We start from the raw sequence: 12,838 nt of genomic DNA, 5'->3' as shown, positions 1-12,838 counted from the left end.
CATATGGGTGTTGGGATGAAAAAAAAAAAAAAAATTTAAAAAAAAAAAAAAAAAAAAAAAAAAACTCACGCTGGGCATGTGTGTGTGTGTGCATGCATGCCCAAAGTCCCAAGAAGAGAATGGAGAAGGGATTGTAGCTTGGCCATCCTTGGGGGGGCAGGGGGGGGCTGATTTCTGGCTTTCTGTCTGTCTCCAGCAAGAACACGCGCCCTATAGCGAAAATCTCTCTCTCAAAAAAAAAAGAACTGAAAAACAGAAAAAGTCTGCATTTGGTCATGAAGTTTTATGTGTGTATGCTTCTTAGGTTTTCTCCATACTAACCTCACCAGGCTCCATACTAGTGGTAGGGAGGTTAACACATAAAAATGTAGTAGTAAAAACTTAGTAACATTGATACCAGCTAAAGTCATTCACTGTGTACCAAGCTCTTTTCTGAGTGTTTTTTCATTCTTACACCAATGCTGTAAAATAGGTATTATGCCCCAATTTTATAGATAAGAAAGTGAGATTTGGGGAAGTTAAGTCACTTGCATATAGTGTTAGCAAACGACCATTATTTCAATCCATGCAGATTGCCCAAGACAAATTATTAAAAGAGATCATTAAAAGAAGAGTCTGGGAAATCTGAAAAACAGAATAATCTGCCTTTAAGTAACAGAATTAACTGTACACACCAATTTTAAGTATCAAGATGGAGGCAATTGATAACTTGTCAGGAGGGCATGAACTTTACCCTCTTGCCATGTGCACCTGCCATGCCGTGTGCCTGATCGAGGGGTGAGGTGTGTGAGTGCAGACTGGCCACAACTCAGTAAGGGAGCTATTGTTGGGAAAGATGTCCTCATGAAATATGTGGTGAGTTTGTCAACACAGTGAACACAGAGAACTTTTCACCTAAGTATTTTAGAACTTTGCTTCCTTGACTTTCACTGTCTGCTGCAACACCAGCTCTCTCTCACACTTAGCCTTTATTCCTAAGCCTCTGCTTGGAATGCTTTCTTCCTCTCCCTCTTATCCACAGCTCTCTACTCATATAAGTCAAGTCCTTGGGAATCCTTGGACTTTGGTTTCCTCCCCAAGCTATTAGGTCCTCTCCTCAGGGCTCCCATAAGTAATAGTCTATACCTTAGGCCTGTCTTTATCACTGTACCTCATCAGCAGCTGCCACTCCCATCCTGTGTCTGCATCCTTTGCACCTCCCTGCTGGTCAGCCTCCTAGACTAATCTCACAGTAAGGGATTGAGTTTTAACATACTTTTTAGGTTCCCAGCTCTTAGCACAGAGCAGGTTCTTAACGACTGAGAAGACTTTGTGTTATATAATATGAAACTATGTAAAAAGCTTCTTATTACCCTTGAAGAAAAGAAGCATAATAATCTTTTTCCGGAAACAGTAGTTTGTCGCAGTGTTGTCTACTGGAAGAAAAAATGGTTCTTTCCAGGAACCCTCTGTGAGATCACAAAGATAGTTTCAGGTGAAAGCTTGAAAATTGTTTTTTTATATTTCTAATCCATCTTTGGGAAACCTAAATTGTAAAAAGTTGCTAGACCATGTTTGATTACTTGATTAAGAAAGGATTGTGGGGGGCTGGCAGGTGGCGTGATGATTCAGGCAGCTGGACTCCCATATGGCTGACCGTGGTTCGAGTCCCAGACCTGGCAGCTTGCTTTCTCACTTTCCTTCTCTTTCTCTGCCTCTCTCTGGTCAACTTCAAAAAATAAATAAATAAATAAAAAGATAAAATAATGACAATTAATAAAATTAATTCTTTTTAAAAAAGGAAAAGAAAGGATTGTGATGGCAGCTCCATAGCACAGTGATTAAGCAAAGCACATTGGGAGATGTTTCCCATGTGATGGACCACAGTTCAAATCCCAGCCCCAGATGCTTAAAAAAAAACACAATGGCACGTATGCATGCATGCTCAAAATTGTGATAGATAAAAGAAAAAAGGGTTGTAGTATGACCAGCTCCCCATGGGGGTGCTTTTCTCTTTCTCTAGTGAGCACACACCTCCTGTTGGATTTAAAGAACAAGATCTTTGGGGCTCAGTTGCAGTAGCATAGCAGTATCCCAATGCTTTGTGATACTGGGAACCACAGGAAAGATCACACTACAGTTCCTAGGTTGACCTGTATACACTGTGGGACTGTATTCACGGCTGACTAAGAATGGCTGGGAGAGGATCATAGTATGAGACTCTTTTTTTGTTCGTTTGTTTGTTTTTTTGGAGAGATTTTTCGCTATAGGGCATGTGCACTCGCCAGACAGACAGAAACATAGAGACAGAAAGCAAGAAATCACCCCCCGGGGGGGATGGCCATGCCGCAATCCCTTCTCCTCCATTCTCCTCTCGGGACCTTGGGCATGCACGCACACGCACCTGGCGTGAGTTTTAAGCCACTGGGTCTGGGATGCAAACTGCGGTCGACTACGTGGGAGTCCAGTGACATAGCCATTACGCTAACTGCTGGTTCCCGAAGAAAAGATGTTTTTAAAAAGAAAAATTATTCAGGGCTTCAATAAATTAATTAATTATTTATTTATTTATTGCAGAGATTTTTGCTATAGGGTGTAGGCACTCACCAGAAAGAGAGACACAAAGTGAGAAATCACTGCCCAGGGGGGATGGCCACACTGCAGTCCCTTTTCCTCCATTCTCCTCTCAGGATCTTGGGCACGCACGCACACACATGAGTTTAAGCCACCGGGTCGGGGGACTAGAACCGTGGTCAGCTACATAGGAGTCCAGCAGCATAGCCATTACACCAACTGCTGGTCCCTTCAGTAAATTTTAAGAGTGTAAAGGGATTGAGGCTGGCAGGTGGCATGGTGGTTAAGGGCACGGGACTCCCACATGACCAGCTGCCATTCAAGTCCTGGACCTGGCAGTTTGCTTTCTTACTTTCTCCCTCTCCCTTTCCCTCTCCTTCCCCCTCTCCCCTTCCCCTCTCTCTCTCTCTCTCTCTCTTACCCTGTCCCTCTCTTGTCAAATTATAAATAAATAAATCTAAATAATTCTTTTTAAAAAAATTAGAGTAAAAAAGAGTGTAAAGGGATCTAAAGACCAAAGTTTGAGAACTGCTGCTATAGGACAACGTTACTCTTTTTCCTTGAAAATCAAAACACACAGTTGTATTTCTCTGTCACCTTTGATCTTAGTATACCCCCTAGCCACTTATCTTTTAACCAAAGTAACTTCTATTTCACAGAGAAAACTGAGGGAAGAGGGTGGTGATGTCAGTACAACACAAGCCTTTATGTAGACTTGCAGAATTAATGAACACACACAGTATAGCTTCTACAACCACACACATCCCATTTATATCTTAAAGTGGCAACAGAGAACCAGTTCATTATGATAACTCTAAGCTGTAACTTTTCTAGAGCGTGTAAAAATGAGCAAACGTCTTTAAACTGTGGTGTGGATGCGGTTTTGCACTGCTAAGTCATTGTGCCCACAAGCAGAAACCACATGGGAGGCTGGGTTCAATTTGAGGTCCATCGTAAAGGCTGGGCAAGGATGTGCACCTATAATCCCAGTGATTCAGAAGGCTGAAGAAGGAGGTTCAGGAACTTCCAACTGGCCTGGACAACATGTGGAGACTCTGTTTGAAAGAGCTGGCACGTACCTGAAGCCCCAGCTACTTGAGAACCTGAACAGGAGGCTCATGTCATAGCAAGACACTCTAAGTATGTAAACTTAAAATTATGCTTAGTAATCAGTATATCTGTATCCTATCTTTCTTAGAAATTTTTGACTTAGTCAATGATTAATTGATTCATTAAATAATCTATTGTTAATATTAATCCAAGATTTGAAGTTATCTAAAGATCTCAGGTTGTCTTTACATTGACATTACAAAATATAATTATTCTCCGAAAACTCCACTTCCCCAGTCTAATTATGAGAAAAACAGCAGATAGGGCCAGTCTCATAGCATAATAGGTAAGGGAACTGGATTCTACATGGCTGGCTAAAATTCCAATCCTGGCCCTGGTGGCTTGAAAATTATAATGGGCATATATGTGTGTCAAAAATCCTGACAGGATGGAGAAGGGATTGCAGTGTCACTGTGCCCAATTGGGGGGGCATTTTCTTCTTTTTTTGTTTCTATCATTCTGTCTCTGGCAAGCATGTGACCTCTGGCAATTCAAAACAAAACATAAAGAAAAAGAAAATCAGATAAATTCCATTGGAGCATTCTATAGTATACCTGACCAGTGTTCCCCGAAACTGTCAGTCATCAAAAACAAGCAAAATCTGAAACTACCTCAGCCAAAGAGAGCCTTTGGAGACATGACGACTAAGTGTAATGTAGTAACCTAGATGGACTCTAGAATAGAAATACGTAAAAACTAGGGAAATCTGAATATCATGTAGTCTTTTTTTTTTTTCTTTTTTTTTTGAGAGGTTTTTGCTATAGGGCGCGTGCGCTCGCCAGAAAGACAGAGACAGAGAGACAGAAAGCGAGAAATCACCCCCCAGGGGGGATGGTCACGCCACAATCCCTTCTCCATTCTCCTCTTGGGATCTTGGGCATGCACGCACATGCACCCGGCGTGAGTTTTAAGCCACCAGGTCCAGGACACGAACCACGGTCGACTACATGGGAGTCCAGTAACATATAGCCATTACGCCAACTGCTGGTCCCATCATGTAGTCTTAATACTGTATCGATTTGTGTACATTAATCATAACAAATGTTCCACACCAGTATAAAATGTTAACCATAGAACTGGGGGCTGGGCTATTCAGAAACCATATTATCTGCTCAGTTTTCTGTAAATATAAAATTGTTCTCTTTTTTTTTGTTATTGTTAATATTTTTTTAAATTGCTATAGGGCATATGCAGTTGCCAGAGAGAGTAAGAGAAAGAGAGAAGGAAAATGAGAAAACAAGCCGCCAGGTTGGGACTTGAACTGTGGTGAGCCATGTGGGAGTCCAGTGCCTTAACCATCATGCCACCTGCTGGTCATGAAACTATTCTAAAAAATAAAATATTAACAAAAAAGTAAAAACAGTGCCTAACAGATGGCATGGTGATTAAGGCACAGGATCCCACATAGTTGACTCCATGGTTCAAGTCCTGGACTCAGTGGCTTGAAAATCACAATGATTGGACACCAGTGCATGTTTGCCCAAGATCCTGAGAGGAGAATGCAGAGAAAGAGATTGCAGCATGGCCATCCTCCCTGGGGAGGGTGATTTGGCCCTCCCCCGACTCTCCTTCCCTCCCCGGCCAGCACACACACTCTATGGCAAAAATCGAAAAAAGAAAAAAAAGAGTAAAAACACATAGTTACTGGGACCAGCAGATGGCATAGTGGTTACATCATTGGATTCCCACATGGGTGGCTGCTGTTCAAGTCTCAGATCCAGTGCCTTGAGTGTGCCCAAAATCCCGAGAGGAGAATAGAGGAGGGATTGAGGTGTGGCTATCCTGCCAGGGGTGATGTCTCACTTTCTGGCTCTCTGGCAAGCACACACACCCTATAGCAAAAATCTCTCTTTAAAGAAGAAAATGTTACCAAAATGTTACCATTGAAATTAGAAGCTTATCAGGACCTGCTGCCCCAGAACTCACAGGGGTAGGCAGCTGGTGTGGGAGGTGATTAGGGGCTGTGACAGTATGGGGGGACTCCACAACAGTGCCTTACAGGGCCACTTTGTGGAAGCAAAGTAAAAGTTGATAAGAATAGAATGCATGGAGAGGGAAAAACTTAGGTAGTTGTGAAGGCCCGATGCCATGTATGTCAAATTGATATCTTCTGATGGTCATGAATTTATGTAAAAAGAGAACACGCACTGACATCAGGAACAATAAAAGCCATGTTGAGTGGCCAGGTCAGTTTGCTGAGAACAAAACCAATGAAGTCAGTTTTAGAGAGATTCCTTCACATGTGCTATCAAAAGTATGCATGTATTTTACATATAAGGTTTGCTATACTAATGACTCCACTGAGATTCCTGAATTCCCAATCACTCCTGAAATTGCACTGGAACTGCTGCTGTTGGCTGTAAACTTACTAGATTGTTAAATGAAATAAATTATAATAAACCATTCAAAAATAAATAAAAATTTATCAGGATAATAATTCAATTTAGTTTAGCAAATATCCATTTTCATTATTTTAAATATTATATAGGAGTAATGTTAGCTTAATTTATTAGTAAACCAATGTAAGTTTAGGAAGAGAAAACCCATATAGAATAAAATGTATGCTGGATTAGAATCAATAGGAACAGGAACCAGCAGTTGGTGTAATGGCTATGTTGCTGAACTCCCATATTGTTTACCACAGTTTGAGTCCCAGACCCAGAGGCTTAAACTCACACTGAGTGCACGCCCAAAATCCCGAGAGGAGAATGGAGGAGAAGGGATTGTAACGTGGCCATCCCTCTTGGGGATGATTTCTCGCTTTCTTTCTCTCTGTTTCTGTCCTTCTGGTGAGCTCATGTCTCTATAGCAAAAACCTCTCCAAAAAGAAAAGAATCAATAGGAACAAATAAAGGGCATAGTTAATTTTATTAAATCAAAATTAAGCTAGTCTCATTTACCAAAGATTTACCTTACTTATGTGAACTTGAATTCCTAAAATATTTCTGGGATTATTTCTTTTTTGTTTGTTGTTTTGCTTGGTCAATAGGTTTATTGTCTTTATCTAGAAAAAAATTTTTTTCTTAAGAGAGGTTTTTGCTATAGGGCACGTGTGCTCGCCAGACAGACAGAGAGAGAGAGATAGAAAACGAGAAATCACCCCCCAGGGGGGATGGCCACGCCGCAATCCCTTCTCCTCTCGGGATCTTGGGCACGCATGCACACACGCCCGGCGTGAGTTTTAAGCCACCTGGTCCAGGACGCAAACCGCAGTCAACTACATGGGAGTCCAGCGACATAGCCATTACGCTAAGTGCTGGTCCCTAGAAAATTTTCATAGAAAATTGTTTAGCTCTCAGCAGCCTGCTTCTAAGCTCTGTGGATGATTGTCTTCTTCTGAGCTACCCGATTTTCCTTCTAGGCAAAGAACACTTTAGGACAGTTCTGCCTCTTCTTTTTAACCTTTCTTGGACTTCTTTTCATAGACTGGATTCTTGTATAGCAGCATGAGCTTTCTTCTATATCTCCCCATGGTGTCTGGAGTTACATTGTTCCATATGTGTGGCATTAAGTAATATATATAATTCACAGCATTCTGACCCACAGTGTGCTTTTCATACACTTCTGCATTAAATTCTTGCTTGCAGAATCATAACCAGAAAAATCATTTGGTATTATGAAGGATAGACAATCCTCTAACCACAGCTCTCTTCAGGGCCCTAAAGACTTTATTGCCAGTGGTAGTTCTGACAAGATCTGTATCCAAATAATAATTGAATGCATCTGCTATTGACTGTTTCACCACCAATGTTTTCTACATTGTATTCATCTTTGGTCACTTCTACTTGGCCTTCCTAGAGCTTGTTCATGCTCAAACTATTTAGAAGCCTGCAGGTAGCAGCAGACCAGTACAACATGCTGCAGCATGATTTATTGGGCCAGTCTTCAGGCGGTATTATGGTAGTTCATGTGCATAAGCTGTACAAACTATATATCCCCTTCAATACAGGTATAGCAACCTGACAATGATATCTGTGTTACAATTATCCTGTATGCAGTATGTTGTACTTATTTTTTTCTGGGCTCTCCAAACATTTCTGAGCATAATCAGTTTTACCTTCTCATCATCAATTTCATTTGGTATCTCTTAAAGTAAACCTTATTTAAAAAAAAATTACTTAGGGTTTTTTATTATTATTATTATTTAATTTTACCAGAGAGAGGGAAAGTGAGAAAGCAAACTGCCAGTTCCAGGACCCAAACCGCACTTAGCCATGTGTGAGTCCAGTGTATTAACCACTACACCATCTGCAAGCCCTAGTAGGCCTTATTCTTGACAACTTTAACAAGTTCCATTCTGCAGAACAGAGATCTCCTTCCATGACTCAACACAGAAGTGCTGTAGGTAGGAAACAAACCTGAGTTCATTTCTTTAGGAAAAACAAAATTTAAGTCTAGCATGTAGAAAGTACTAGAAATTTGGTTTCCTGGGAACTTTAGGAATCTTTGATTACTATAAGGACTTATTTAAAATATCTGTGACACGCCGGGTGTGTGTGTGTGCGTGCCAAAGATCCCGAGAGGAGAATGGAGGAGAAGGGGTTGTGCCGTGGCCATCGCCCCTGGGGGTGATTTCTTGCTTTCTGTCTCTCTGTCTGTCTCTGTCTGTCTGGCGAGCACACGCACCCTATAGCAAAAACCTCTCCAAAAAAAAAAAAAGAGTAAACATAGAAAGAACGCAGGGGCCAGCAGGTAGTGTGGACTCCCACATGGCCGACCCCTGGGGGGGGGTGGCCCACAGTGACTGCAATCCCTTCTCCTCCATTCTCCTCCAGGGAGCTTGGAGCATGAATGCACATATGCCTGGCATGGGTTTCAAGCCATCAGGTCCAGGACTTGAACCACACTCAGCCATGTGGGAGCCCAGTGACGTAACTGCTACGCCATCTGCTGTCCTTCATGGGTCTGGATTTTTAAAACTAAAATTTTTTTTATTGATTTAAGCTCCAAACAGGCAAAGGGAAACAAAAAGACTTAACTCAGGGACTAAACAGTGCAACAGTAAAATGCAGTGTTCTGCAAACCTATGTGGATAGGTTCCAGGTTTGGGTCCAGAGACACCCCTTCCCTGGTACACAGGGCACAGTGATCTGGGACTAGATCCTGACATCAAGACCGTGGTGAAGGTGCTTATTTTCTGTCTATCTGCCTGCCTTTCTCTCCCACTCATGGAAGAAATAAACTTAAAAGAGGGGGATCCAGCAGATGGCATAATGGTTATGTTGCTAGATTCCCACATAGTTGACCGTAGTTCGAGTTGAAGACCCAGCAGCTTAAAACTCACACTGGGCGCATGTGCGTGCGTGCCCAAAATCTCAAGAGGAGAATGGAGGAAACGGGTTTGCGATGTGGCCACACTCCCAGGTGTGATTTCTCACTTTTTGTCTCTGTTTCTCTGCCAAGCGCATACACCCTGTAGCAAAAATCTCTCTCTAAAAAAAAAAAAAAAAAAGAAAGGACTTAAATCAGATTCTCTGCTGTCTCTTACCTGGCAGAGATTAGATCTTTGCCATCCTTCTACAGAGATTCCTGAGTATTTAGAGCATAAAACCAAATGGTTGCCATTATTGTTGCCATAAATGAGAACTAGCTTATTAGCCTTAAGTGAACCAGAAACAAAATCCCAAGTCAGAGAGGGCAGAGAACAAACTAGAGAAACAAATTTCTCATTCTGCGTTCTGTTGACACCTGGGCCTCTTCTGGGAATCAAGGGAAGATGAGATGCACTTTCCAACCCATGCGTCCAGCCTAGTCAGCTCCCTCTAATGGGCATTGATGACCTCGAAGACTGTTAAAGGATAGTTATGGTTTGCCTTCTTTTTTTTTTTTTTTAATAAAATCAAAATTCTTGTACAAATATACAATGATAATACCAAACACTCTAACTGATTTAGTAATGAGGAACTAATAATTTGTCAAAACTAGATACTCCTGGAGAGTTTTAATTTCTCAATATCTAGCAAGTCCCTTCCTTTCCGCCCCTACTATCCCAATCCTGGTTCAGGTCCTCATCTCTTTGTCCAGATGAGTAACAAACCAGTTCTCTCAATGATCCTTCTACATCCACCTGTACCCTACCTTGCAACCAGATGGACTCTAAAGAATGCAAACTATTGTCCTCCACAGAATGATTTTGGGGCACCCCCTTCTGCTTTTCTTAGCAGTTGTATTGAAATGATTGGTCTTCTCCACTCCTCTGCAAGGTATTTTGAAGTCTTTTACATTGTCATTCCCCTCACCTGATCGCCCACCCCACCCCACCCCCCAAAAAAAGCTTTAATGATTCTCCATGTTCCTCTATAATCAAGGCAGGGCCCAGGAACCTGTATGTTTAATATAGCTTCCAAATCAGTCTCTTAAGTTTGAGAACAGTCTAAAACTCAAGCCCCTTAGGGGATCAGATAATACTCTTACATGACCTTTGCTTACTTCTCTCGTCTCATCTTTCACTACACTCATCTTTCACTATGCTCAGCTTCTTACCACCACAGTATTTTACTTGAAGTATCCTTTGTCTAGAAATTTAGGTCAGGTTTAGGTTGCTTTTTAAAGCCTATACACGTTGGGCCAGCAGGTAGCATGGTAGTTAAGGCGGCTTGGCTAGCTCCATAAGGTTCAAGTCCTGGACCCAGCAGTGTGAAAGAGTTCAAGTCCTGGACCCAGCAGCTTGAAAGACCTCCAGGAACATGTACATGCATGCCCACTCCAAATCCTCAAAGGAGAATGGTGGAGAAGGGATTGCAGTGTGGCTACCCGCCCCACCCCACCCCACCCCAGTGCTTTCTCATTTTCCCTCTTTCTCTCCAGGAAGCACATGTGCCCTATAGCAAGAGAAAAGCCTATACTACACATGTACCCTGTCCTCCCCAGAATGATTTTGGCCTCCCTCTTCTGCTTTTTATAGCAGTTGTATTATGCTTGATCTTCTACAAGGTGCTTTGAAGTCTCACATTGTTGGATAATTGCTGCCCGTTATGCCCTATGCTAGTAAACACAAGATATTTGTTGATAATGGCTCTTTGGCAGATCACAGATGCCTGTGACCATGTGGATCTAGCTAATATGACTGAACTAATGTATTTTTCATTTCAGCTCCTGGTGGGCCCATGTGGAAATGGGACCCCCAGATCCCATCCTGGGAGTCACCGAAGCCTTTAAAAGGGACACCAACAGCAAAAAGATGAATCTGGGAGTTGGTGCCTACCGGGATGACAACGGAAAGCCTTATGTGCTCCCTAGTGTCCGGAAGGTGAGCTTGCCATCCATCTGTTGAGTCAGGGGCTCCTGGAGAAAGGCAGAAAGAGTGCTGGACCAAGCGTCCGAAGTCCTGGTTCTTGTTCTGGTTCTTGTTCTGGCACTAAGCACTCAGGTTTTTCTGGACTTTCATCTCCTTGGCTGTAAAAGTGAGAAATTGGAATCACATAGTGTTTCCTAAGATTGAACTTTCTGTGTTCCTGGGATAATCCATAAAACAGGCATCTTGTTTAACTCTAAGAATATACAAGAAGACCAAAGATTTAGATACTGTCTGTAGTAAGAAGAATAGCCCTTTGTCAATGAGGGTCACTGTTGCTATTATATTTTGCATTTCTCTTATTCTGGTTGCCTTAAAACTCTCATATATAAGCATGCTCTGTCCTGCATGATAAATGGAATCCTTTTTTTTATTCATTCTTTCCCGTTTATTTTTGTTATTGCTATCGGTTAACATCATAGCTATCTTTTTCTTTAGAGAGATTTTTGCTATAGAGCACATGCATTTGCCAAAGAGACAGAAAGAATCAGAAAGCAAGAAATCACCCCCCAGGAGGGTTGGCCATGCCACAGTCCCTTCTCCGGCATTCTCCTCTTGGGATCTTGGGCATGCATGCACACACACCCAGTGTGAGTTTTAAGCTACCGGATCCAGGATTCCAACCATGGTCGACTATGTGGGACTTCAGCGATGTAACCATTACACCACCTGCTGGTCCCAAGAAACCTTTTGAAAAATAATATTAGGTTGTCAGAAAAATCATGACATATTTTTTCTATGCAAAAATGCATCATGACTTTTCTGACAATAGTAACAAATAAGATAAAAATAAGATTTGCTTCCAAAATTTAACTTATAAAACTTCCACTGTTAACCATAGTAATTCCAGGTAGGGAGAAGAAACTAATGAGTGCATTTTCTATTGTTTAGGCAGAAGCTCAGATTGCTGCAAAAAATTTTGACAAGGAATACCTGCCCATTGGAGGACTGGCTGAATTCTGCAAGGCATCTGCAGAACTGGCGCTGGGTGAGAACAGCGAAGTGTTTAAAAGTGGCCGGGTAAGCTCAGCAGACTCTGGGTTCATTCAAATTAGATAACTTGATTTGTAATGTATTGAATACTTTAAGGTACCTGCACTATTGCAGGTAAGTCTTCTTTCAATAGTAAACAGAGCTGCCCTTATAGCCTACTGGTTAAGGGAGCTAGATCCTACATGAGCTGACTATGGTTCAAATTCCAGCAATAACAGCTTGAAGGACATGATTGACACCTGTGTATGCCCCAGATCTCAACAAGGTGGAGAAATGGAGAAGGAATTGTAATGTGACCACTCCCCATATTGGGGAAGTGCTTTCTCCATTTCTTTATCTTTCTATCTCCCTCTCTGTCTCTATTGCTCATGAGCCCCCAGTAATTAAAAAAAGAAAAGGAGGGACCAGCAGTTAGCGTAATGGCTATGTCACTGGACTCCCATGTGGTCAACTGTGCTTTGAGTCCCCAACACAGTGGTTAAACTCACGCTGGGTGTGTGTGCATGCAAATGGAGTAGAAGAGATTGCAGCGTGGCCATCCGCCCTGGGGAGTGATTTCTCACTTTCTGTCTCTCTGTCTCTTTCTGGCGAGCGCACGCACACTATAGCAAAAACCTCTCCTGAGCAAAAAAAAAAGAAAAGGAAAAAATACTATTGAATATTTTTTAAAATAAGTAGACGGGACCCGTAGATGGCATAATGGTTACATCATTGGACTCCCACGTAGTCAACCACAGTTTGAGTCCTGGACCTGGCAGCTTAAAACTCACGCCAGGTGCATGTGTGTGTGTTCTCAAAATCCCAGGAGGAGAATGGAGCAGAAGGGATTGTGGCATGGCCAAACCTCCCCAGGGGATGATTTTTCAATTTTTGTCTCTCTGTCTCTCC

At 42.1% G+C, this 12,838-nt stretch overlaps 1 protein-coding gene and 1 pseudogene across 1 annotated transcript in view; both read left to right on the top strand.

Annotated features, from left to right (window-relative positions):
* GOT2 (glutamic-oxaloacetic transaminase 2) overlaps window positions 1–12,838 on the top strand; it is a 31,250-nt gene that overhangs the window by 8,681 nt on the left and 9,731 nt on the right. The window contains exons 2-3 of the mRNA XM_006148458.2: window positions 10,756–10,912; window positions 11,849–11,977. Of these exons, the coding sequence (XP_006148520.1) occupies window positions 10,756–10,912; window positions 11,849–11,977 (286 nt within the window). The remainder of the gene's footprint in view (window positions 1–10,755; window positions 10,913–11,848; window positions 11,978–12,838) is intronic.
* On the top strand, window positions 5,752–6,085 carry LOC102474352 (elongin-C pseudogene; annotated as a pseudogene).

The sequence above is a fragment of the Tupaia chinensis genome, unplaced genomic scaffold, assembly GCF_000334495.1.
Source record: "Tupaia chinensis unplaced genomic scaffold, TupChi_1.0 Scaffold000235_1, whole genome shotgun sequence".
NCBI classification, from domain to species: Eukaryota; Metazoa; Chordata; class Mammalia; order Scandentia; family Tupaiidae; genus Tupaia; species Tupaia belangeri.
Note: the sequence above shows the minus strand (reverse complement) of the source record. Positions and strands in the feature narration are given on the sequence as shown.